At 37.6% G+C, this 27,006-nt stretch overlaps 1 protein-coding gene across 2 annotated transcripts in view; it reads right to left on the bottom strand.

The window, feature by feature from the left end:
* The window catches only part of nup210 (nucleoporin 210), a 30,407-nt gene extending 5,360 nt beyond the window's left edge, over positions 1–25,047 (bottom strand). Inside the window, exons 1-38 of one of the 2 annotated variants that reach the window (XM_079238797.1) lie at positions 24,718–25,047; positions 24,145–24,284; positions 22,857–22,988; positions 22,143–22,239; positions 21,782–21,932; positions 21,153–21,285; positions 20,759–20,917; positions 20,365–20,433; positions 20,159–20,265; positions 19,890–20,030; positions 18,980–19,117; positions 18,619–18,774; positions 18,190–18,388; positions 15,899–16,044; positions 14,679–14,897; positions 14,371–14,544; positions 13,972–14,167; positions 13,724–13,830; positions 13,061–13,165; positions 12,697–12,798; positions 12,394–12,522; positions 11,996–12,123; positions 11,782–11,917; positions 11,221–11,283; positions 9,666–9,845; positions 9,504–9,584; positions 9,200–9,331; positions 8,090–8,248; positions 7,669–7,760; positions 7,360–7,534; positions 6,705–6,880; positions 5,065–5,285; positions 4,629–4,765; positions 3,814–3,928; positions 2,960–3,106; positions 1,587–1,837; positions 1,277–1,481; positions 363–485 (exon numbers count right to left, since the gene is read on the bottom strand). In XM_079238797.1, the coding sequence (XP_079094923.1) occupies positions 363–485; positions 1,277–1,481; positions 1,587–1,837; positions 2,960–3,106; positions 3,814–3,928; positions 4,629–4,765; positions 5,065–5,285; positions 6,705–6,880; positions 7,360–7,534; positions 7,669–7,760; positions 8,090–8,248; positions 9,200–9,331; positions 9,504–9,584; positions 9,666–9,845; positions 11,221–11,283; positions 11,782–11,917; positions 11,996–12,123; positions 12,394–12,522; positions 12,697–12,798; positions 13,061–13,165; positions 13,724–13,830; positions 13,972–14,167; positions 14,371–14,544; positions 14,679–14,897; positions 15,899–16,044; positions 18,190–18,388; positions 18,619–18,774; positions 18,980–19,117; positions 19,890–20,030; positions 20,159–20,265; positions 20,365–20,433; positions 20,759–20,917; positions 21,153–21,285; positions 21,782–21,932; positions 22,143–22,239; positions 22,857–22,988; positions 24,145–24,284; positions 24,718–24,872 (5,476 nt within the window). In that variant the 5' untranslated portion in view covers positions 24,873–25,047. The remainder of the gene's footprint in view (positions 1–362; positions 486–1,276; positions 1,482–1,586; positions 1,838–2,959; positions 3,107–3,813; positions 3,929–4,628; positions 4,766–5,064; positions 5,286–6,704; positions 6,881–7,359; positions 7,535–7,668; positions 7,761–8,089; positions 8,249–9,199; positions 9,332–9,503; positions 9,585–9,665; positions 9,846–11,220; positions 11,284–11,781; positions 11,918–11,995; positions 12,124–12,393; positions 12,523–12,696; positions 12,799–13,060; positions 13,166–13,723; positions 13,831–13,971; positions 14,168–14,370; positions 14,545–14,678; positions 14,898–15,898; positions 16,045–18,189; positions 18,389–18,618; positions 18,775–18,979; positions 19,118–19,889; positions 20,031–20,158; positions 20,266–20,364; positions 20,434–20,758; positions 20,918–21,152; positions 21,286–21,781; positions 21,933–22,142; positions 22,240–22,856; positions 22,989–24,144; positions 24,285–24,717) is intronic. The other variant, XM_079238798.1, reaches the window with a different exon arrangement.
* Between the last annotated feature and the right edge of the window lie 1,959 nt (positions 25,048–27,006).

The following is a 27,006-nucleotide window of genomic DNA, read 5'->3' as shown; positions in this document are numbered from 1 at the left end:
AAGGCAACCACAAAGGCCTGGGTGAGCATCTTTGTGAATGACTTCACATAAATGCATATTGCAAATTATTTTCTGAAAGATAATTTGTGCATTAAAGACAAGGATTTAGTTTGACATTTTCACACTTACATTGGAATCCCTAGTTTCTGGGTGCTATTTTCTAAAATGACATAAATCTCGACCATTAGGAGAGATCTCAAACTATAATTTAAATCTTGCTAATATTAGCCCAGTGTCCATTATCATTATTAGTCTGTTGACTTTTTGCTCAGAGTCCAAAGTGTCCAAACTATAACTCCCTCATAAATCTTACAACCGGCTCAACAGAGCATTGTAATTCCAACAGAAGTGTGATGACCCACCGATGACGATGATGGCCGTACCAGCCAGCAGAGCGAACAATGTGCAGAACATCATCTGGTAGCTGTTTATGAAGTTGTGCAGAGAGTGGCCCATCTCCATACTACCAACTTTAGGAGCAGCTGCTGAGAAGAAGCAGTAAACAAGTTAACAAGTTGTCAAAATCTCTTCAGTGATAAGAACACATCATGTAATAATAACTATAGCCAATGACAGAGAGGGATACTGATGCTGGTTAAAATCCCAAAATCTCATTTAGTGAGTTCCACTGATGATCGAGCAGCAGTTATTTAATAAACATTAACCAGAAAAATGGCGTTATTATGAAGTCAGGACAACCCTTTCTGTAAAAGTCAATTAAACCATCTTCCAAATGTGGGAAGAATTTACATGATATAATCATCCCCACTAAACATCAGTGTAAACTTCAGAGCCTACTGTGTCAACAGCCTTCTAAATTTTATTCCAAATAGGTCAATGCAGTTCAAATAGAATATTCCTTAATTTTCCTCATTCAAATCATTAAAAAATATTAATACTAACCCTACCCAGCACCTGTTAACTGAGCTACGGTTTTCTCCTCTGTTAGTACATAGTAATAACACAAATTATCTTATATCTTCACAATGAATGACAGTAGGGAAGTCTTACTACAACAAATATGACAACTAATGTTCTTTCATAATAAGTTTTAGAATTAGGCAAAATGGGTTCATGATTTCACAAGTTTGAATGTATATAGCTTGAAATGAGTTAAAAACAGCTTCCTTTTTTCTTTGTGTTTTTTTTTTTTTAAACGATGTTAGCTATCCTACCTTCCCTGCAAAATGAAACAATATAGCACTAAATACACACATGAATTACAGGGCTTGACATTTTGGTGCTTAGCAAGCTGACATGTGAGGGGATAACTAACCTTGTGTGGCAGCACTGGGGTCAGCAACATGAATCAAAGTAACTGGGATGACAAGACTTTGGCCAGAAGAAGGACTGCTTATTGCAATAGAAGCTGTAGTTGCAGTCTGTGGATCCACTGCATTAACAATGTACTTTGAGGAACTTGGGAAACCTTTGTGAACCTCCCTCTCTTGGACAACAATGCTGGAAGAAGTAGGCACCACCTAAACACACCAGAGTGTTGCACACATTTAAATGTCAAATCTTAAAACTTATGTACAGTAGCATTTTTTTCCCCTTTTTGTTTGCTGTTACATGTTGTGCCTGACCTCCATGTTGGACAGGGCAGCAGTAGGGCCATAAACGGTGAATTCAGCAGATGGATGTATGTTTGAGAGCAGCAGCTCAGTCTGATCTGAGTAGAGGCCAGGCTCTATGGCCAGCCTGGCACTGGCTTGTTCCCCAGCGAAGGCACTGCCAACAAGACCTGGCTTCACCAGGAGGTTTGTCATGGATATGCTGAGAGCACGGGTCTGCTGGTCAGTCTTGGGTTGCAAGGTCAGAGAGCATGTGTAGAAACCTGTAGCAAAAACAGATAGAGTTAGAATTCATAGTACAAGATAAACTATTGACATGTGCATTTGGGACTATGGATGATTCCAACAATGCAATTCCTGATTTATATGGCTTCAAACATAGTTTAAGATACAAAACAAGCTAAATATGCTGCAAAAACCCAAAAGTTATAACTTGATGAAAGGTGACTTCTTAATAACCTTGCTGTTTGAGACTCAGCCTGATGTGAGTGGCTACAGCCTTTCACACGTAACGAGTCCCATCAGAGATAAAATAACAACTGTTAGGGGGAGTCTTAAAATTCAAAGACAATTAGATCACTACTTTCAAGCAACAGGGACTTTGTTCAATACATCACTTAGACAGCTTTTATAGGCCCTGCTAAATTCATTCCATTGGCAATAGAAGTATTGATTAGGCGCTTGTAAACAGTGCTCTTCTACGCTCTAATACAAAGTCTATAAATAAAAACGGCCTTAAGTTACATTTAAAAACATATTTTAATTTTGGAGAACATGGTGATAAGGTTTTAGGAGCTAAAGGAAGGGGGAAAAAAGTGCTGCACATTTTACAAGAAAAAAGTATTAATCATAGATCTAGTTTCTTCAAAACAATCTCAGGTTTTAGCTGACACGATCACTGGCCACACACACTCAGTGCAAAACATCAATTCACTAATCAGGCCACAGAACAGAGTGATTCTGTCCTAGTTCATTTGCTCTGCCACAGATCTAAACAAAGCAACTGGTTTTACTTGGTGAGGTTGGGGAGCCAGTTAGAACACAAATGAAAAATGACTGCAAATCTGTAAAATCCTGCTGGCCACAGAGGGAAGAGAGAAATTGCTCACAGAGAGGAACAAGTACTGTGTGACACTTGATAAATATCTTAAACTACACCAGTTAAAGTAGACTGAAACTAAACAGGTTAACATTAGACTCTTTAAAAAAAAAAAAAAAAAAAAAAAAATTTAAGCAACTATAAAACACAAATCATGAAATTGGACATCGGTATTATAATTGAAGACCATAAAAATATTTCACAATGTGCATCCAGTTATAAAAACAGCTGCTTCTCAGGCCATGAGCATATTATCTTCAGATCAGCTGATAAATACCAGTCTTACCGATGCTTGAATCATAGCTGATTTGGGTTTTGAAGACATCGTTAACAGAGAAGTCAACAGTGTCACTGGTGAAGCTGAGATGGCAGCTTACAGATGTTTCTGGCTGTAGCTGTGGAATGGCTTCAATCTGAGCAGAAGAACAGATTCCTGCAGTGTAGAAAGCAATGGATGTGAAAACACATTTGAGACTCAAATAAATAAATAAATATTGAACTTTTATCTGTGGATTGTTAATCTACCAGCAGGGAGAAAAAAAGCTAAATTGACACGCTCCGTCCTTCAAAATCTCACAAAGAGCTACATGATGTTTAGTCTGTACTAGCCAGCAGAAATTCAGCAGAAACTCCAGGTGCAAACATGGAAACCTATAATAAATAGTCTTCCACAAAATCCTCATTAAAACAGTGAACTGTCCAACCCTGCTTTTAAAACACAAAAGACAAAGTCTTACAGATGTAATAGTGACTGACAGAGGAGGCTGGCTGTTTCTACATTTACAGTACTACGTGCAAGCTAAAAGAACAGAACCGCATCTGTGTATATTCCATTCAGGTAAAGGATATTAGGTCTTTTTTTAAGGTAATGAATTAAATTAACAAAAGAGGCCAACTGACAGTCAAACTATTGTTTAACTAAAAACTTTTTTTTTTTTTTTTAAAAAACACCAATCATAGGATGCATTGCCTGTGGTGTGCTTATATTGTTTCCAGTAGGCATGTGGTTAACTGGCTTCCTGTTTATTGTAAAAATTACTTCTTAAATACATTCTCAAAAACAACAGAATACTAAAAAGAGCAAAATTGCCAAAATATGATGGTTTCATGTTTTGATTTAGCCTATTTTGAGTTCAGTACCAATAAGATTGGTTCCTCTTTCCCTGGTTGTAAGAAGAACCTTCGTCTCCTTGCCAGTCTTGACAGGTGTAGCCTGCGCCATGGCTGCCATCCTGTTAGGTGCTTCCACGGCGACCTACAGACACACACAAGCAAACACAAATGCACATAGATAAGCGATGACTTAATTAAATTCCAGGTGTGTGCTTTGCCGTAACTAATGGTTTACATTAATCATGTTAAACTGCACGTATAACAAAAACACACTACCGCGTCTATCAATGTCTCCTCACAACACAGATATAAAGGCAATCGTTATTCAGTTCATTAAGTCAAAGTGTTTGCGAACAGTTTTGTTTATATGAACATACCCAACACAAACCCTTGTCAACTACATCCTTTCTCACAGAAATAATAATTTAAAATCAATGGTTTTATTCAGCTCATGAGCATGCAGGATCATGAATCAAAGAGCTGTTAATCCTTTCCACACACCATCACATATGAGTCTTAAGAGCAGCACTGTCCCGCACACACATTATGCAGAGATAATGTGCTTTTTCATAGGTGATGGGTGCAGTATACAACTGTTTGTATTATATAAACATTCTTCTAATGAAATACTGCTGAAGAATGATGCTGATGGGGGAAAAAAAGCATTGAAGAAAAGATGTGTCAAGAACTGAAATAAGAAAACCAGAGGGTGGTGCAAGTCAATAATGACTAAAAGCAGACTTTCACTCATTCATCACAACTTTGATTGCAAAGTGAGGCAGGCATTACAGTTTTCTTGCTGTTTTATCAAACAGCTGACTTAGTACAAACACATTACTTACCTCTCTGTATGTTTTTAAAACACCAGGTATCTCATAATACACAGTAACTGTCCCAGAGTCTCGGGCTACTGCTGCACCAGTTTTAGGGTTCACCTGAAGAATACCATTTGAAGAGGAACTCCAGGTACCATGATCACCTGCAGAGAAGACAAAATGATGATCAGTTCTCAAAAAGGACCCTCCCTAAACTATGACATGAGAAATAGCAGGAAAAAGAGCAACTGGCAACTGAATAAAAAGGAAATAAACTTCAAAAATAATTGTGCATTAAATACAGCAGATTATGTATGGCATGGGACAAATTTCAGTGTCAAATACAGAGCAAAACACAACTTTCCAAATGTATTATTTAAAATTAGTTGTCTAGAAGTGCTATTTTCTTATAGTATGCGAGTATAGTAGTATTCTTATAGTTGCTTAAAATCAGACCACTCACCATGTGCATTTGTTAAATGGGCATCAAAGCAGACTACATCTCCCACCACCAGTTTTTGGGCCTCGTGTGTCTGGATGGCGTGCTCAACAGGAATTGGAACATAGTCGGCCACACCCATGTTTTCAGTATCCCACACGGCAAGAAGTGTGAGGCCCACATTGACAGTTCTTACTGTTAGCGTGTGGTTATTGGGCCCAACCCCCACCTGTACAAGGTCATCTCTGTAGAAGGAGAGACACAAATTACATGGTGACATCTGAAGGATTGATATATATATAAGACAGAGCAGGTTGGGAACATAAACACAAATCTGCACTTATGAAAAGCACCTCATTACATCTTTTTAACTCTGCTGTATTATGGACAAAAATCAATTCAATGTCAGATATACCAACAAAGAGTCGGCAAAGTAAGAGCAATATTGCTGCAAAGAAAAAAAATGTGTTGACCCAGTTACTTTCTCTTTGCCCCTTCCTTTACCTCTCAGACTCAATGACCCACTTTGCACAACCACCACATACCTTTCCCTTTCTCCAATTAACAAATTTGCATACATAAATGAAATTGTTTTTCTTACCATGGGGCTCGATAAAATTGGCAAACACAGCAAACAACACAGAACAAAGTTTTAATGATGTGTTTTAGTAGCTGCCGGAAAGTTCAATGAGTATGTTTAGTTTTTTTATTTAAAAAGAAAAAAAAAACAACAAAAAAACTTTTTCTATCTGCGCCACACTATCTAGTTGGCCCATTTTAGATCTGGTAAGATGTGACCACAAGCCAGTAATTGCAATAGACACACTATCAGCTGTTTTCTCTCAACTTGACTCATTTTGTTTGAAAGTGTGTAGCTACCTGGAGAGAAAAGTAATTGCATAAATATTGAAACTTGAGGGACTGCCTCATCAAAAGTCGAAATAATCTTTTTTTTCCAAGCCCAACACTTCTATTAATATAGCTCTTCCACTCAAGTACATACAGCTTAAACTGAAAAAAAAAATAATAGCAAAACCATAAAAAACTGTAAGTGTGTTGCTTTAGAGTCTCCTAAGTTCACGTTAAAGAGCTTGGACATTAGGCTTTCTGCTTCCCTGGGTACATGCCACGACCAGTCCTGCTCCTTGTGTGGAAATATGACTGGCACAGAATGTGATACACAGGAAACTGAATAGCCAGTCAAGCTATACATCTCATTCTAGTCCCAGGTGATCAGTCAGTGCTATTCTACCATAGACACATGATTTGTTGATTTTCCAACCACTGTCAGGAGGCACTCATCACAAGTGATGAAGAGCACTTCAGAAGCCTTGCAAGTCATTTACTGAATATATTTTCATGTACTGTGTATCAACTGGGCCTTGTCATCATTAAAGAATGATGAATTCTTGTGCACTTTTGTTGAGGAGCAAAGTAAAGGATCCCAACTAAAAACCTGACAAAACCAGCAGGGAATATAAAGCAGAGGATTAAATATGAGGTTGTGGGTATATTGGTTACAAATTCAAGCCACGGACCTTTGGGAAACCACTAAACAAAGCAGCTCTGTTCATCAGGCTGTGACAAACTACTGAATCCATTCATCACACTCTACCATTAAATTTGATTTAGAAAAATAAAGGTAATTTTGCAAGGTGACTGACCTGTTTAATGAAAATGTAAGGTGGGAGTTGGAGCAGTGTAGGTTCTCTCCGGTGCTGGCATGAAAATGAACAGTAAAGGTGAGTAGTACTCCAAGCGGGAAGGCACTTATGCTCTCTTTAGTGCGTGTGTAGAGAACTGGACTGGTACTGAAGCGGACATAGGACACAGGCAACACCTGAGAAATCAAGGCAGAGTTGGTGTTGCCATTAGTAACTGGTCAAAGTCAGCTATCAAAGTCTTGTTAGCCACAGCATGGCCATACAGAGGCTGTTTAAAGCCCACCCACTGTGGGCTGAGAATCGGTCTCTAGGGCAGCAAAACAAACAGCTAATTATCAAGTATGACATTTGATACACAATTACCATTTATACAGTGATTCTATATGCAAATCAGTATATTCGTTGTGTGCTCTTGCCAGCTTTGGCTACAAAACAAAGGAGTGGAAAAAAATTGGTGTACACAGACTTGCATGTTTAACCCATATTAAGCTGGGTATTTTGCAATGTAGGAAGTAGAAAATGAGAAGTACTCCAGTCTAACAAGGGAGGCATTACTCAGGAGGTCAGAAGATGTTTTTCACTCTTATTTTAAAAGGAGGGTCCTCTGGATACTGATACTCTCAAATATGTTCCATGCAATGTCCACCCTACTGACCTTCACGGTGAAGATGAGAGTTTGATTGACACCAAAGGTCTCTTGTGAGGTGATCAGCAGAGAAGAAATTCCAGTGAGAGAGCCAGAGGAGAGAAAGCCTTTCTCATCAACCTGGGCAACAACAATCTGGTCAGGGCAATCCAGCATCCAGTAGGAGAGTGCACCTACACCATCCCTAGAAGACAAAGCAAAAAGCACAACCACATCCATTTTCTAAGTAATTCACACTTATTATTATAGACTGAATAAAAGTTTCTAAATTTACATTTAGAACTGATGAATTCCACTTTGCAGACACTTTAAACTCACCTGTTAGTCTGGAGTTTCAGGGCTGAATTTGGAGCCATCAATAACTCCTCAGCTTCTACTTGAGGATTAAGCATGTGTAGTTTGTCATAGACCTTGATCAAAGCAGAAGGATGAAACTCTGGTTAGATGACTCTATTGGGCTTTTGATGTCGCTGTACTTGTGACATGTCATAGTTTAATACAGTTTGAAGCTTGGTGCATTCAGCTCCAACTAAGCTGCAGTATTATCACTTTGCAAAGATAATTCATCGTTCAGCAATTTCCGTGCCCTGCTGCACTAAATGCTTTTCTCATTATGAAGGAGCAGCAAAAGATAGTCATGATACACAAAGTAGTTAATATGAAGGCTCTTTATAAAATATTTGTAGATAAATTAGTGATTAGGTGTGTTTTTACATGTAGCGTTGTAACGATGCTGTACCTGGATCTGGATCTCATCCCTGAGTTCTTGTAGATTCCCTTCTAGCTGCTGAGCCTTGGGGTCAGTGACCCTGAGAACCACCACCAGTCCTGTCCGCCCTCTTGTTTTTCCAGTCACGCTCATGCCAAAGTTGTGCTCAGACTGTAGTTCAGCATTTGCCTGCGTAAGACAGAGATAATAATGAGAATATTAAAAATAACAGCAGCAAATCACATAAAAAGGCCAAAGTGATGAGAAAAAAGGGCAAGGCCCATGTTAACAAGGAAGCTGAGACAAGACAGATGCTGGTTTTTAAAATGTATACTGCAACAGAGAGACAACATATATCAAGTTAATCTGATAAAAGGACCACAGGGAAACCAGATCTAAAAATAGAAATGGTTTATTGGCAGATGTTATAGCAATCATGGGCCAAAGCTAATTATGATAAAGCAGCAAGTATACTGAAAAAACTAGCAAGTGAAAATCTCATTTAGTAGCTTTCATGTATTTCATTCAAATGAAATAATTCAAGTTGAGTAAGTAATAGCATTTACCAAGGGAAAGATTGTTCCAGGAGATTGTATTCACACTGCACTTCTCAAATGAATCGGATCTTTACCAAAAACAATAAAAAAAAAAAACAAAAAAAAACGGGGGGGTCCACTCTCCCGCAGATGTAAGAAAATATGGAGCTGCATCAAATCCTAGTGGTGCAGGTTGATCAGATTTCAGAACTTTTAACAGATTCTTCCTCGTCTAAAAGTGGGTTTAGCAGCAATGCCGTGCGCTAAACCTACAACGCTGTTTTGTTACTCGCTTCCTGTATTTGGTTCGCTTAAAACGGACCAAGAACTGCATTTGTAGGCAGACTAAGCCCGCTTCCTTGATCCAAATCAGAATTTGTGCATTCACAGTATCCAAATGAAACACTTTCAGACTAGGATTTGAGCCAAAAGGCTGGTGTGAATGTGCCGAGTTACAAGGGTGTTTACAGAGCAGAAGATACACTCTCAGCTCCAGAGGGAGAGTTAAGGGAGTTACAAACTGGGATTCCCAGTTTATATATGTCCACCAAGCATAAACCCATATTTGGCCTTTGGCAGCTGCTAATGAAACATGAAAGGATACCTCAATGTGTCTGGGTTGGATATCCAGAATATCTCTCTTGGTGGTCGACCAGTGAAAAGTGAGACCGGGAAGGACACTGCCAAAGGAGAAGGGCGTTTGGCTATTAGTCAGCCCCATCACATACACAGGCATCTAGAAAATAAAAAGATGAATCAAGTCAATTGGTGAGGACATTATCACCCAGAGTGAAAGCAGAGCACACATAATATTGTAGTTTAATACTACATTGAAATATTTTCTGTTAACAGTTGAGCGTTCTCTATTATAGATACACACATCAACATAAAACAAAAAGTATCCATACCTGTGTTCCGGTCTTCATTCTTGTAACAGGAGCTCGGATTCGAATCCCCGTCAAAACCACAACCTCAACTTCTACTTGGTCCTAAAACCATACGTGAATTAGATTTTTGTGTGTATTAAGCCAAGAGTGCAAAAAAATTGCTTTCATCATTAATATAATTACCTTAGATATGACAACTAGCTTCCCAGTCTCTGCATCAACAGCCTGAACCATCCCAGTCACTGTAACGTTGCCAACAGCAACGCCTCTGACATGGCCCATGGGATTAACAGAAGCAATCTCCTCATCAGAGATGGAGAAAAGGATATTGGACTGTGGTTGAGGACCACCCTCAGATGTGATCTATAATTGATAAGAGTCAAAAGGAAGAATTGGAAATGATGTGGAGGCAAAGAGATACAAGTAAGGTCAACTGCAGACCTTACTTCTGAGCGGGTGTAACTTTTTTAAAAGGCTTTCAGCTTCTGTGTTTTGAAGTATTCAAATTATAAAATTTGTGACCCAAAATTAATAATTGTGTGATTCACATGTATTAGCCGAGCAATTAGGATTAGTAAGGAAGAAAATTTTCATTTATAGCTCCGTTCACGGATTAAAAAAAAAAAAAAAAACAAAAAAAAAAAAACACACACACAAAGTTCTTTACAACAGGAATTATAAAATTAAAATCCATAAAAAGACAAGACAAGAAATTAAATCAGAGCACATACACAGTAATAAGAACCCTTGTTTAGTTAAAAAGTCTGCTTGAATAAAAATGTTTTGAAGTGGGTTTTTTTAAAGGTTCAACAGAATAAAAACATCTCAGAGCGCACCAGCACATTCCACTGTTTGGGTGCCATTGCCTTTAAGAATCAATCCTCTGGTCTTCTGCATGTACATGGACCTACTAGTAATCTCTGATATGAAGACCACAGAGCATGACTCGGCAAGTGTACATGAATAAGGTCAGAGATGCAGGGGGGAGCCTGACCATGTAGACCTCTACTTACAAGGATCAGAATTAAAAAGAATCTGAAATGGATCGGTAACCAGTGGAAAAATTAGAGACAGATGGTAAATGTTTTTGTTTTTTTGTTTTTTAAATCTCACAGCCTCACAAACATAGATACAGCCTGGCACAAATCAGACCTGTGTAGGTGTTGTAATTCATTCATGTCACAAAATGTATAGGTTTTCCCTTTCAATTAAAACTATTTTTTATGCAAGTTCTTTTCATGCAAATATTTTCAGTACTTTGTATATTTAAGGTATCTTATGGTAGTAGTGTGTGTGCATATTTGTATATACACACTAGAGACAGGCATTTTCAATGTTTTTTCTTTCCTGCTTTCACCCATAAACTGAGGTAGGGAGGTTGAGATGAGCTGATTTCTCCTGGGTGAAGCTGCAGCTAGCTTCAGGGTTAACTCCCATTTACGCAGCAGCAGAGGTAAAGCAGACACAGGACTCTGCTCTGACTAGAAGAACAGTGTGGACCTTATACAAGCTTAAAACTTGTAGCAAAAGTGTCCACTGCTAAACAGTTTCTCACAGCTAATTTTCTCTGCTTTGATATTTGTCCAATAGCAAGATGAGAGTTATTTAAATCAAATTGCAATTTTTACAGTCATTTACAGACACCTATATACAAATTTTACCATGTTCCAGAAAAACTGTCCTGGGAGATAAATTAAGGACCAGATGAACACATTGGACAACATGATAATATACATACCTGCATCATTGCACCAATTAAGAGAGTCATTTTCCTTGGGATGAGTTTAAACGGTGGAAACACCTTTGAGGAAAAATAAAAAAATATTAGCATAAATATAATTCACTTAAATATGTCCAGTATACATAAAGGGCTGTGTCAATATGCTTTTGCCGATTCGATTTAAATTGCGATTCCCATAATTTTTTGATGTAGCTGATTTTTGTAGATCAATAACAAGAAATGTGTATGAAACCTTTTTTTTGACTCCTCATTTTTCTTGATTTCAATTAGGAAAAAACAACACAGTAGCCAAATCATCATTCTGCTGCTATAATGCCCAAGAAGACAAGTAGAAAAATCCATAAAAATGATAAAAAATGACTAATTTTATAATAGATAACTTTTATTTGAATAAAAAAAAAAATTTAAAAAAAAAAAAAAAAAACTATTTTAAAATTGTGAAGCAAAAAATCCCGATATCCAATTTTTCAATAAGATTTTCCCACCCCTAATACGAACTGTGGGGAAAAGTCAAGATATGAATTAATCTTTTATTTATTTCAATTTTTAAAATCCTACCTCAATTTGCTGAGGAGCAGAAGCAATTTTTCTCCTTTCTTTGTCAATGACCACAGCTGACAAAGTGGTCTGACCAATGGAGACTCCTTTCACCAGGAAAACAGCCGTGTCATTTTCTGTAAACTCTGCTAACGGCCTGCAGAAAATACATGAAAAACATTCCAGTTTGCTAATCCTCACGTGCAATTCGAATGACACATTTTACACTGCTTACTTGAGAGTGACAATTGCAGAGGCTGCCTTGAGTTTCAGATTCATGAATTGGAAATAGCTGGCTGAGAAGGGCTTTCTATTTTCATCCAGGACTCTGACGTAAGCTCTCACAGATTTGCCAATCTCCACCTGTAACCAAGAATAATGACATCCATCAACAGGGAAATAATTCTGGTCCTCTGGAGAGGCATGCAAGTTTAAGACGAGCAGATTTTTACAGGAAATCAGGAAAATGCAAGAGAATAGAAACTATATGTAGAATTCAGATTTCAGAAATGTGTGAGAAATTGAAAACAGAGATTTTCTGATCCAGTAGGGCCTTCACTTAAAAAAGAAAATTAAAAATAAATAAATAAATAAATAAATAAAAAAAAAAGAAGAAATGACGTATAAACTGACCTTGTCAACCACTCTTACATAAACCTCAAGGATGTCAGAAACATGAACTGTGGCTTTGGCAGGTGCTGGAAAAGCCAAACAAAGGTCATGAACCATCACCTTCACTGTGCCTGGATGGACCGCAGAAACCTGCAAAGGTAACAATGCAAAAACCTTTTCTTTAGCTCCATTCCTAAGTCTCAGCAATCACTGAAGCCTTTAAGGAACTATATGTGCTATCCTTATTCATCAAAAAATATTCATCATGCTTTATAGTACCGCTGTCTATTGTATAAAATTAGTCACTAACAGTGCAGTACCTACCTGAGCTGTGCCTTGGGCCTCCTGGAAAACCACATCTGCAATCCCCTTTACACTAGTATTGACAAAAAAGTGCCCAGAACCCTCTCGCAGGGCCAGATTCACCTACAAAACAAATCATGTTATTGCTTTGTGAAGTCAAACCGACTATTTGACTTGGACTATACCATGTTTTGAAAAAAAAAAAAATAAATAAAATAATCACATTTCTCTGACAGCAGATGCCACAAATCATGCATCTAGTGCAATGATTAATTACATCTGAACTTATTTAAAGTCTAATATACTTGTACTGAATTAGAAAATATGATTTTAATTTCTCAGAAATGAGCAATAAAAGTCTCCAGCTGTAATAATTCTGTCTTACCCGCACTTCAGGGTGGTTGTATATGGTCACGGTATCAGGAGAAATCTTCACATCTTCCACTAGCATAAGCTCCAGTGTGGCTGAGACAGGTGTCAGGGGTTCATACTGTAAAAGACAAACAGACAAGATAAAAATAACTTTGTCTTCACATCTTACACAAAAAACAATACAAATACACCCCAATATATACCATTTAGTCTTAACTTCACAATTAAACCCGTAATCCCCAACCCACACCCTAAACATGCCTTAACCTTCAAAAATTCCTTTGTTCCTGTAGAGACTAAATCGGAGCGGATAAGTTTGGGTAGATAGGCTTTTGGTCTCCATCAAGCAAGTATACACATAGCAGAAAAAACTTAACATGCAAACCACATGCTGCCAAATGTCTGATAGAAAATCCCAACAGTAAAAATAAAGTATTTGCAAAGCAAGGAAAAAAACTTATATCAAACCTTGATCTTTGCTTAGTTAAAGTGACTGACCTGACAAAGAGTTGACATCAAAATAAACATTTACAGATCAAGATTTCTATTTTAGGCACAGAAAGAAGATACACTCCTCTTTAGAATAATGTTTCATTCAGCTGCTTTTTGGGGAGGAGACCAAAAAAAAAAAAAAGCTTTCTGACAGCAAAAATGCTGAACCATTGCTTTTACATACTGGACTGAGGACGTCAGCTGCTGTTAAATGTGGAGCCTGGTATCCAAGAGCTGTCACTGTAATGGCAGCAATGCCTGTCTGCTGATGGACAAGTACTGTCTGACGACCTGTCACAGATGAGAACAAAAAGACAAACAGCTGTTAGACGGACTCCAAGTCAAATTTCGTTTGTGAAAAATCTGTCGAAACATTAATTTCATGCCACTCATTTACACGCCATCATATGGTGAATTCATACAATATTTTACCATGAAGTTTCATCTGTTTGTTGTTGCTATCCTCAAGCAGCAGAAGCTCCATGGGCTTATTAGGCTCAATACTAGCCAGTGACCTCTGTGTTGATTCCCACAACACGCTCAGTGAGCTGAAGTTGTCAAACTTCCTTCCTTGGTGATCAAATGCAGCCAAGTCTAAAATGGGGTTGCGATAATTTGAAACAGGGACCTGGAGATAAGGGGTGAAAAAAATGATGTCATTATTCAGAGCGGCATTTACATAAAAGGTTTTCAGCTAAAATCAAATAATGTTAGTTTGGCAACTTTGGTGTTAGCAGTAATGTTTAAGACGTAGAACACACAAGGCCACAAAAATAAAAGCCAAATACAGAAAAGTTGGCTGACTTTAGTCATGAGATCACAAATACAAACCACTTGTTTGTTCTGCTGCAGCAGTGGGCAGGACAGATCCAGCTGAGGGGTGTTATAAACAGGGACCAGGGTGAGGCGTGATGGAGGGGCACATATAAACTTGACCACTGCTAGCTCCACAGCAGGATAAGGGTTGGTTACACTAGCCTTGTTCCCCACAGTCACCTCCAGCACCTGAAGAATAATATAATGACAATTAAGATGACACACGATGGTAATACAAATTATTATTTCAGTATATAACGTTTTTCGAAGAAATACATTTTTGCCCACAGACAAAAAAGATGAAATATTGTCATTTGCTCCACCTGTTCTCCCAGAGCCTTGCAGGTAGCTCTGACCCAGTGATGATTATAGTTGTGAGATGAGGGACTGGTCAGTGTAAGGCTCACGCTGGTCTCATCTTCAGCTCTTGAACTGCAGAAGAACTTTGAGGGCTCCAAGACCCAAGGCCGGGGCCCACCTTCAAACAACAAGTCTTTAGATGATCCCAGAGTGACCACAGCCATGGATACAGGGTCAACTGCCTGCAAATAATGTTTTATGTACTGATTCAGACATTTATAGGGAGACACTTTAAGAAAGAAATCACTCCAACAATTTAAACTGTTTCTCAAGGCTAAAACAAAAGTATAGGAAGTGAACAAAATGTTAAGATGGCACTTTGGGAAAGCATATGAGAAAAGATTTTAGTTTAAATGTTAAAAAAAAAAAAAAGAAAAAGAAAAAAATTCAGAGCATTTTTTAGAATATATTCTTGGCTATGATACAGCTAAAATGAGCAAAGTTTGTGGAAATTCAGAGCTGAAATACTCAGTGCAACACATCACAGCAAAAAAAAAAAAATGGGTCAAGCTGTAGCTGCTAGGGCCAACAAAGAAGAAACATTTCAAATATGTCTGAAGTATTCTGAAAAACTAGTATTCAGTGCCACGATAAAAAGGCATACCCCAAAAAGTGATGTATAAAGGAAAATATTACTTTGATTTCAATGTGCAGAAAACCCACAGCAAAGGTGTCTGTTACTGAGGACTGACAAGATGCTGAGCCAGGCCATCTTGTCCCCGTTTTATTGTTATATTTCTTTCTTTTGTCTTATCAGTCTTTATTTAAAAGTCACATAGGTATAGAAAGTGTTTGATGAATAATTTAAATGCACAGAAGAAACCTAAAGGGAAAGACATGTAAACACTTCCTGATCACTCAGTTTCTGCCTTTACTGTAGAAGACAGTTTCCACAAACACAGAAGTGTTTTCATGGAAATGCTTGTTTTTAGAAGACATCAGTGAACTGTGGCTATGAAATGAACCAAAGAGAAAAAAAAGCCAATTACAGTCAAGCCAAGCATATCTGATGGTGCTCCTGCCACATCTCATTCCAAACTACTCATGTCAAGTACAACATGTAGATTATCATTTGTCACATAGAGCAGACTGACAAATAAGTCAGCCCTAAAAGATAGAAATGACCATTGTACAAGGAAATCCGTATGCTCAAATGGCAAAAAAAAGATAAATGATGACTTACTCTGAGAGGAAGGTAGGCAGCAATGGTTATTTTGGCACTGAGGTGAACATTGCCATGAGTGTAGCTGACCGTAAGAACGGTGTAGCCAGGAGCTAGGGCCTTAGCTCTTACTCCACTGCAGTGGTCCTGGCCTGGAGCCAGCCTCCCTGGACAAGGAGAGAACAGGGTTGAATGAAGCCAAAGAGTAAGAGATAATCTAATATGATTATGTACAAATAGATTTTTTTTTTTTTTTTTAAATGCCCAAAGGCACTCTCATTTATCATCCCGTCTTAAGCCCAGCTGGGGCACAGAAAGGTCTCATTATTCTTCCCTACACGTTCTTAATAACAGACAAATCCAAATGAAATGTGATACATCTTGTAAACAGAGGAACATTCATAAAGATAAATGCTGTAATGACAATCCGAAATCCATAAAGAATTTATATACCTCAGCTAAATAACTTATCCCATATTGTTTGTCAAGCAGAATGGATTCCAGTTTTTCAGCTGAATTTATTCAGCTGGCTAATACTATTAACTTGACATGCCAAGCCATTGTGTCTTAATCAATACTTCAACTCTTCCTTTTGTAATGCAACACTAGAGCTGGAAATGTGACTTGATGGAAAACATGCTTTCATTTTGCTGAATATAATAGTTTTAATTATTTATTACGAACAGGTTACTTATTGTAGGAATAAAACCAATTATTTGACAGCAGAAAGAAGGGCTGTGACAATATGCTTTCGTCCCGACTCGATTCCATTCCGATTTTTTTCGGTGCTGATTCTAGTTAAAATGAAATTCTCACGATTCCTTGATATTGCTGATTTTTGCAGACGAAAAACAAAAAAATGTACAAAACTTTTTTTTTAATAGTCGTTTTTCTTGATTTCAGTTAGGAAAAAACAACACAGTATCCAGACCATCATTCTGCTGCTAAAATGCCCAAGAAGACAAGTAAAAAGATCAATTAAAACAATTAAAACAATAAAAAAAATAAATTAAAAAAAAGACAAAAATCTTATAATGGATTATTTTTATTTATATGAACCATTTTTTTGGTTAAAAAAATCTATTTTAAAATTGTAAAGCAAAAAATCCCGATATTCGAATTTTCGATTTGATTTTCCCACTCCTAGGAAAAAGACCAGTTACTAAAATAGAAACTATTACAATGAGTCCTAATCTAAAATAAAAAAAATATATATATACTTTAGCTGCAGCACATACAAACCATAAACACAAAACACACTTGTCTCTAGTTCAAACACCTTTAACTGAAACAAAGTCACACTATCACTAAACTCACTGCTTTGTGAGTTATGACTTAACAGCACAATCAGTCTACTTTTACAGAAAATCGTGGCCCTTTGCCACGAGTATCTACTAAGCCCCACCCCATTTCAGCCAACACCGCACTACCTGGATTTGAGTGTTTTCATTACAATTGGAGTGCCCTCATTGTGGACGGGGTCCCCGTAGCAACCCGGTTCCTAAGTATTGTGAAGTCATTTTTTGCGACATACAAGGCAGCATAATTCATTTAGTTCCTGGAATACTTTCTCATTTCGAGTTGCACCGTCCTGCTCACTTAGGATTTTTACATCTGTCAACAAGCATAGGAAGGACTTTACTTCCTGGTTGGATCCCGCTGTTGGCTGAAAAGCCATTGTTCTACCACCTGCTAACACTACCCAAAGATGCTATCCACGGTAGCAGCTGGGTTTTAAAGATGTCCAGAGTCGCTCTCGTGACTCATCCTGTGATGTCAAATTCTGGCCAATAGGAGTCTGCAAACTGTACACTCCACATTTTTAGCCCAACTCAGAACCCCAGAGTGTGTGCTATAACTGCGTCTGTACTTTTTTTTTTTTTTTTTTTTTGCTTTCAAACTCAAAGCTCCCTCTTATGTGCAAGTATAGCCTTGACTTAAGGAAAAAAAAAAGAAAAACAGTAAACTTCTGATAAAATATAGAAATATACTCCCATTACAGCATGGCCAAACCAATTACGTTCCAAAAACTTTTCAATTCCAAGGAACCAAACGAGAATCAGCCATTACAAATTTTAAAGTTTAAGAATAGTCAACAAGTTACGTTTCCACAAACATTGTTCATGCACATTTTGCAGTTGTGTATTTGAAAATGTTGAAGTACAAAACTGTTTTCCACTCTATAGAACCACAGTCTGCAGAGTGAAAATTATTAAATGGTACATAAACATACATGCAAAGCCCCATTAACCTTGGATATGTGCGAGAAAACATTCATTCACACTTCTGTGCAAGTTTCTGCCAGGACTCACCGTCTAAATATTCAAAGACACCATGGTTCTCTTCCTCAACCAGGAGGTCAAAGTGGGAGCAGTCACTCAACATGACTCGCTCTTTTTCCACCTCTTCTAGCAAACCAAATATCCTGAGGGGCAGATCTAAAATGAGGCCCAACTTGGCCTCTACTGGGCAAGGAGCAAAGTCCATGGCAATGGGCTCAACAACATAGACCTAGAAGGAAACAGGATAAAAAAGAATTAGGAAAATTCAAGGAGATTTAAGCATAAAATACAGAATTTTACGTGGTTTCATTTTACAATTACACATAAAGAATTTGCTCAAAGTTTTTATGTTCTATTCTCAAATTACCCGTCTTGTTTTATACCATCATATCAAGTGGATGGTGTTCTCTCAAACACCTCTTTAATTTCACAATATGACAGTTTTCCATGTAGACTCACCTTCATCTGCCCAAAGTGTAGTCGGTTACGCAGATCATGAGCAAAAACTACACTGACTCCAATGTCAGTAACTGTAGTCATCACTCCTTTCATAGTCACAGTGGCAACAGCTGTATTGGATGAAGACCAGCTGAAGTTTCCACTCCCTCCTGTTGCCTATTTGCACAAAAGAAAAATGGGAGTAATCATGTGCAAACAAAAGAGGTCTTTTATATATCTGCTCTCACATTCAGCCTGTTGGCCAAAGTATGACTGGGAATCGGTGCTAAAACTGAAGACTCAGAGGTGTCGCATATTTCATATTTCTGCTCTTTAAAGATTCAGAGCCACTCTGGTCCCAGGTTTGAAAGGGAATAGTTACCTTTATTGTGTACTGATAAACTCCAACCTTTGGCTGCCATGGAAATGTGAGAATACTTGGACTAAGAACTATAGGGTTGTATATTTCCACATCCTGTTCATTGTGGACTGGGTTGGCAAGGGCATGGACCTTTCCACTCTGAAACAGAACAGGGGTCAGAGGAAATTAGGAAGTTCTCTCTCCTAAAGTGGAAGAAAGTTTAAGAGGATTACAGCAACAGTAGCTTATATTTACATCCAGCCAAATATACTGATTCCATTTGGTTTAAAAGCTCTACTGGAATTAAAATGATCCATGTATACACTTCATTCTGAACGGAAAGTGTCAAAGCAAAATGATTTTCATTCGGCTTTACAGGGATAAAATATATTTCTTTTCCAAATCCAATCATGGGATCATGCAAACATTGAATCAGAAAGTTGTCAGGTTGTGTTCTTATAGCACATGCTCTAACTATATGTAAACACACAACGAGGAACGTTTCCTCACTTGAGAAGATGAAAACAAGTAAATAAATTCACAAAAACAGAAGCAGACATTTTTTTTGTTATTCAAACTTTGTTTCTACATCTTTTCCTCTTCGTTTTTTGCACTAGGAGTGCATGAGTATCAAGCTGCTGCGTCAAAGTACTGCAAAAACCACAAGGATAAGTGTGTAGAGCTCTCCATCTTTGATAAATCCAGTGATGTAAACATTTTTCTGTGCAAGTCAGACAGGACGATTCTGCTTAAATGTTAGCGCATGTACACACCAGATCAGAATAGACTGATCCCATGTAAACAGCTGCCCTGAAATCTTAAATCGGGACAATTTCAAACCAAATGGGGCAAAAGTCTCCATGTAAATGTGGCTACTGATACTCAATGTAAAAGCATGACAAATTAGCATCATAACTGCAAATAAACCCACTTGATTTTCAATAGCTCTAAGCGTAGCATCAATGATAGTTAGGCCCTCTTTGAGAGCTCTGACATGATGATATGATCCATTGAGAGAAGACTCCAGGACTTCAAAATACTCCACAGGGAAAATAGTACTGATACGGACATTCTGCAAAAAAAACAAAATATACCACACAAAGATTGCTAAATATATTGATCACAACAAAATTCTGGGTCAACATGTTAAATTAAATTCTTCCCAAGTGAATTGAAATTATTTTACTGACGTGCACTTACATCAGACAGGTAAATTTTGTTTCCGGATTTATCAAACACTTCAATAAGGATATTATATAGTCTGCCCGCCTCAAGAACCCAGCTGTCACCTGGATGAATTTTGAAACCTGAAGAAATTTAATGAAAAAAAATCACAGGTCAGTTACATCTTAAATTATAGTTAAGATCCTTTTGTGATCAGTTTTATGAGGAAAACTCCTCTTTACCTAGATAGCCTGGTTCGACAACATAAAGTGTACTGTTGGGCAGCCGTGACACTCCTTGCATTCGAAGGCCTTCAAGAAAGATGCTAAGGAAAATTCAGTGGCACACAAGTGACTTATAACAGTTCTGAACTACACTTAGCTCATTTTTACCGAAATATTTTATAATTTTTACAAAATATTTACAAGCCAATCAGCACACCGAACGAGAAAGATAGAGAGAGAGAGAGAGAGAGAGAGAGAAAGAGAGAGAGAACAAAAGTGAGAGCCAGAGAGAGAGAAGTAAACTTGACAATAAAAACAACACTTTTACCCACCACAAACAATTTACAGGCATATACTGCATAATAAAGTTAGACAAAGTTGTTGAAAGTGTTTTTTTTTTTCAGAAGGATACTCTTATGATCCAAAACCACATTGATGTGTCCCAGTTGAACTGCAGTCACTGTGGAGGTGCTTTGATCCAGACTGGCCACAGCAACATTTGAGTTCCCGTTGGGCCCAACCACACTGTTCTGAAGGTGTAGTTCATACTGATCACAAGGCATAGAGAGCTCTAGATAGAAGGAAAAACAAGACACATTTCCATACAAGCTGGCACAAAAAGAAAAAAAAAAAAAGATTCTCTTCTTTTCTTGCTCACTGAGTTGAACATTTTTACTTTCAGCTTAACCGATGCTTTAACAGCACACGCTGTAAATTTAGCACATAGTTTCAGTTTCAGTCATTTTTGAGCACCAGAGACAACAGAAGAGATTAAATGAATTGTTTTATGATCATTTCAAAAGGACCTGTGATTGTGCCCTGTCTCAGCTTCAGGACTCTGTATCTGATGGAAGTTCCCGCCAACAAGTAGACGTCATGTGCTGGGCTCAGCAGGATGTTCTCCAAGATCAGTAGTCTCACCTCTGCAGCACCCACATCCTGTGACAATAAAACCATGGTCACAGAATAACAAAGATTCAGCTTCCTGTCTAAACCAATCCGAGGGGGAAAAAAAAGTGTTCAAAAATACATTTTAAAATCAAATCAATAAAAGACCAACTAAACTTAGCTGTCAATTATTCTTAGTTAAGGTTTAACATATAACTTCAAACTATTTTTCTCTTTACTTTATTGTACAGTAACTTTCTTTTTCCTTACAGATAAAAAAAAACCTCAAGCTGATGACGTGAAATGTCAGGGACATCTATTTTAACAGGACAAAATACAATTTGGTTGTTGCATAATAAAAAGTCAATTATGTGATCTTTCACAGTTTTTATACAAGCATGTTACACAGGATTTTCAATTTTAACATGTTGCAAATGCATACCAGAAAAGTCTTGATGTTGCCAATAAGTGTAACACTAAAGTTCAAGGTTTCAAGTTTGTGCTAGGTCAACATCCAAAGATTGTGTATTCTGTGCAAAGAACTTACCTTATACAGCGATTCTTGTATTTTGGCCTTTAACTTTGCATGCCCTGTTTTCAGCCCTGACACCAGAATAATGTCACCTTGTTTCCCCACACGCTCCATTTCAGATATATATCCCGGAGGAGTATATGTGGACTCAGAAAATTTAAGTACCCTAACAAAGGGAAACAGAAAAAAGAAATCCATTGAAGACTAAAATCAGCATGGCCTCTTGTGTTTTATTCAAGAATAATTCATTTCCAACAGACTAAATGGTTTAACAGAAAAACTGCATTGGTTTAAAAACAAAAAAGGGGGTCTTATAATTGTAACTTTAGCAGCTTGTACTTTTCTAGTCTAGGTAATGTCAACAAAGGCAGCTTACCGTAATGAGTTGTAAGAGTCAGAGAATCCATTCACATCTACATCTTTCACTAAGGTCCAGTCAAACACTAGACCAGCAAGGGTACTGAATGTGTTTCCTGCAAATACAAACAGGCTTTAAACTAAGACTACACATGGTGTGTGAGACTGTAGAGAGCAGAGAATATTTACACAGAACTTTCAGATTGTGCTGTGGGTCTGACGTCTATATGCTTGACTGCATAATAGTTGCTGATCATACATTCTGAAAGCTCTTGGCAACTCAATTAGTTAAAAACAAAATAAAGAGAGATTTCATTACAGGATGTTTTGCAACCTTTTGCAATCTACTCTGTTTTAGAAAGCCAAAATATATTTGTACACCACAGCAAACCAAACAAAACACCCTGGAGTGATCATCAGAAAGAATCAGGTTGTGGCTACAGCTCATTAAACTAAGTGTGCCTCTTCTAAATGAAACTAGTGGCACAGAACAAAACAGCCACCTCAGAGTAGCAGCCTAAGAGGAAAGAAAATGCTGCCTAGAGCCGGTTAAGTCATTACTCTAAAAAGTTTTCAGAACAAAGAACTATATAATGTGGACTCAATGCTATTGGCAAACTGAGTAATTACATAATTTTCGTAAGTGATGCTTGATCTTAAGGGGGTGTTTACTTATTAATAAAACCAACAGCTGCTTAAAGAGATGATTAACTGTGATAAGCTCAAGTCTCACCTTCAGAGTCCAGTGCATGAATTTTGAGTGCCAGTGGTGAGTCCTCCAGATGTAGCTCTCTGGTGGTGGACACAATCTGGATCTCATTTATGATGTCGACAATGGCATCACAACGCAATACCTGCCCTGTAACTGAAAAGGAAAAGGCAGTGGTGGGGCGGGGAACACACCACAAACAAATCTTTCATTATCAGGTATACATGGAAAAGACCGGGACAAATGAAAACTCAGCACTTCCGCTGCTACAGGCCAAATTTACCAACCTTATCAGTCTATTCAAATGTTGTGGCTTTGGGGTCTGCCAAGGAAAATGCTGCACAATTAGCAGATAATAAAATAATCATAAAAACAGCGGGCGTGAAATCAGCCCCATTCAAAGTCCGTGTTTTTTGTCTGGACAGATCATTCTGATTTCCTTATGTTTCGCAGTCATATGAAGCACAAATGAGCCAGATATTTCTGATTACAAGGCAAATACAACTCTCCATTTTTGCAAATAACACTCCCTCAGGCAACAGATGACATACAGCATTTCACAACTGCAAAGGAGGAAGGATGAAAAATATGTTGTGCAACAAAATGTCAATTTGTATGACATGGTCTGTAAGAGAGAGATTCTAATTTAGTTTCACCAGTGCACCAGCTTGTATATCATAACCAGTGAGATGATTTGGAGGATGTGACACCGCAGAGACAATGAGATGCCCTGAAGTTGCTGTTAATATCAAGTTGTGCAAGTGGCTGGAAAAAAATAAAGGACTACAATTTGTTCTAGTGTCCATGAGCTAAAAATTTTTTAAAAAGAGATACTTTGTTAGTTCTGATATTACATTTGTGCAGAGGCATCATTCAAAACTAATCCAGTATTGGCGAATTGTCCTGATAAAACTCTGCCATGCTTTTACAACCTTCCTTGTTTAATCTGTGGTTATTTAACCTTGGGCAGTCCAAGTAATTAAACATTAATTGAACATTTTTATCATAATATAACACAAGCTTCAGTTTCTTGAAGTTATCGCTCTTTTGTTTTACATGAGACATTTTAGAGGACATGACATTTTTTCTTGTTCAAACTGAATTCATGTGAACATTTAGATGACACTATCTACTACACCAGACTATGGTGACTTAAACTACACCAAAACAAAGCAGGTGACAATCTTTTACAGTATTTTACTAATTAACCTTATCTTATAAGAATGATCAGCAAAATGGACCCCTCCCGATGAATGCGGTAGGAGATCTTAAATCTTTTCATTGCTAAATCACAAATGAACACAGTACTTACCAACATCTTCAGCTAGAATGATGCTAGTCAGTCTGGAGGGCTGGGTGGAGAGAGCCTGAAGGACAGCTCTCCGAGAGCAACCCCGGCCAAAGTCTTCATCTACAGCCTGGATGCTTGCAACCTCCGGTCTGGTGGAAGACCTGGAAGATAAAGACATGAAGGAAAACTTAGATCATAAAAATATGTGGAAGTTCGTTTCTATAGTTGTAATAAAAACTATAAAGTTTCAGATGGAAGTACGTGAAGTTGAGCTCACTGTTTTATGGATTAAAATGTGAATTCATGAAATGAAACAGGATTGTCAAACCTACACACTTAAACCTACATTTAGACCTCCAGCAGGTCAGGTTTGAGTTGGGGTTAGTACATAAAAGAGAGAAAAGCAAAGAACCGTACAAAAAGTGCTTTAACTAAAAATGTCTTGAGCAGAAATTGGTATATTTTCCTTCAGAACTGGTGTTTTAATTGCGTTTTCCAACCACACTTTTCTCTGATAAAAACTCTTCCCAGTGTACAGGATAGCTGGCCGCGTGGCTCCATTTAATGACGGTCAGGTTTTACAGTTTTACTCACCATCTGTAGCAGCCTTCAGTAGTTTCCAGTGTGAAGTTAATTCTTGTACTTCTTGCAAGCGGCAGCAACACTTTAGGTATATTTAATTTCGATGTACAGTCAACTTGAACAATGGCTACTAATATTAACAACACAAACACTTTGGACAGATTCATTTCCAAATGCAGAGATTTACAACCACTGAATGAATGAATAACTTTCTACACTAGCTTAACTTTCTTCGTTTCATCAAGTCGACTATTTGAGCAGCAATATAAAACCTGAATCACCGAAACAATCGTTTCTGTGTCCTAGTATTAGTTATACTGAAGCTCGTCGGTCGTCTTGCACTTTCATTTTGACATGTTAGTTAACAGTGAGCCGCCACATGATAACAGGTATAAAGTCCTCTGACGCTCTAATTTGGGTTCTCCGCTTACTTTTGAGCTAAAAATGGCTCTAAATAAAATTTGGTTATAAATCAGAAAATTACTACATCAGAATAACAAAATAGCTTAGCAAATATTAGCACAAAATACGCATGTTTTGTAGAATACCCGCCATTAACAATAATTGGACTTCCCGTGAGCATGCCGGGAGAGGGATTACGTCACAGTCAAAGGGGAGGGTTACCAGGTTGCTCTTAAAGGTACAGTACACTCTTTTTTCTTTTTTCTTTTTTTTACTGTTGTAAAACTGTATAGAGCAGAATACAATTCATACAATTTTTATAAAATATATGGACCAGGTCTGTTCAGTTCGATTCCATGAGAGCCATGCCCTTCCATGCCCATTTTCAAATTTTCCCTGCTCCAACACAACTGACTCAGACTCAGACTTAATAAGCACACTTACAGAGCATAACATTAATTCTGCACAAATCTTCTAATTATCCACTTATTTGAATCAGGTGTGTTGCAACAGGAAAGCACCTAACACTTGGAAAACTCTGGCCCCTGAGGACCTATATTGTGGACATATGAAAAACAGTGTAGACCAGGTGTAAGCAATCTGGTCCTCGAGTGCCACAGTCCTGCAAGTGTTAGGAGCTTCCCTGCTGCAACACACTTGGCATAGATCAGACTTACTTGGCAGTTTTATGCAGCTCTCACATCAAACTCTGCACAAGTCTGCTCATTACACATTGATTTGAGTCAAGTATGTTGCAGCAGAGAAACTCCTAACACTTGCAGGACTGCAGCACTTAAGGACAGGAGTAGCTCACCCCTGATTTTGACAATGACAAAGATGATCTAATAAAAATGTAAAACAAACTTTATTACAAATTCTCAATGTACTTTACAGTGAAAGACAACACATAGATATATGGCCTAAACATGGTTAGGTAACATATGAAAAGCATATTTAAAACCCTGACTGAACAAATAAAAGATTCAACTTATATTCAGCAACTCCATCATCATAATCAGCCAGCAGTCTTTGCTCAAATATGCAACAAAGACCGTATGAGTTATGGCTGAGCTGTCTAGATAGCTTGAATAAATAAGGTGGTAACTTTGTATAAACATGATCTAGTGATATGCAGTCTGTTTTTTCTAAACCTTGATACTTGTAGCTGTCTTATATAATAATCTCTGGATGCGGCATCGTATAATAATCAAGGCACAGTGCAGTCCAAAATGGATTCCTGCTGTATCTAAACAGCTGATTGACCGTGGCATGTGCAGCTTTAACCAGTCATTACCAGCGGAAATATATGTGTGCTTTTGCCTTTCCTGCCAGGAATGACACCAACAATGTATCAAAACTTTCAAAACACCAAATATATTATAATATAAATTAAAAACTTTTATTTTTATTTGATGTTTGTAGTTTCCTTAGAGGATGGCAAATTAAAGGTTTTGAATTTTTCCAGAAAACCATCGTGTTTTAGAAAGATTATTGTGCATAGCCTTATCATTATGGGTTTAAAAAGCTGGCTGGCGCATGTTTATAAAGTAAATATACACATTAAAAGACTGCTTTTACATTAAAGTCTTAAAACTTGGCAAAGCAGACATTATGAACATCTGGCAACCAGTTTTTCCTACTCTGCATATTTTGGATTAAGCCACAGTGTTTGATCTCCAGTCATCCGAAACGAACTTGTAATGCACAAGGTTTTGCCTCTAGGTGTCACTGACTTCTATCTATCTGTACCATATATCTCCTTTAACACTACCAAGGTTCATTTTACATTTCCATTTTCTTTTAAACAATGCAATGTTTATTAAAAGAATACTTACTTAAAATAAGATAGATAGATTATTGGTGGCATTGGTAAATTCAGTGCAGAATGAAGCACTGTGA

Source organism: Telmatherina bonti (assembly GCF_933228915.1).
Source record: "Telmatherina bonti genome assembly, chromosome: 4".
In the NCBI taxonomy this organism is placed as follows: domain Eukaryota; kingdom Metazoa; phylum Chordata; class Actinopteri; order Atheriniformes; family Telmatherinidae; genus Telmatherina; species Telmatherina bonti.
This window is presented reverse-complemented; position numbering and strand designations above follow the sequence as displayed.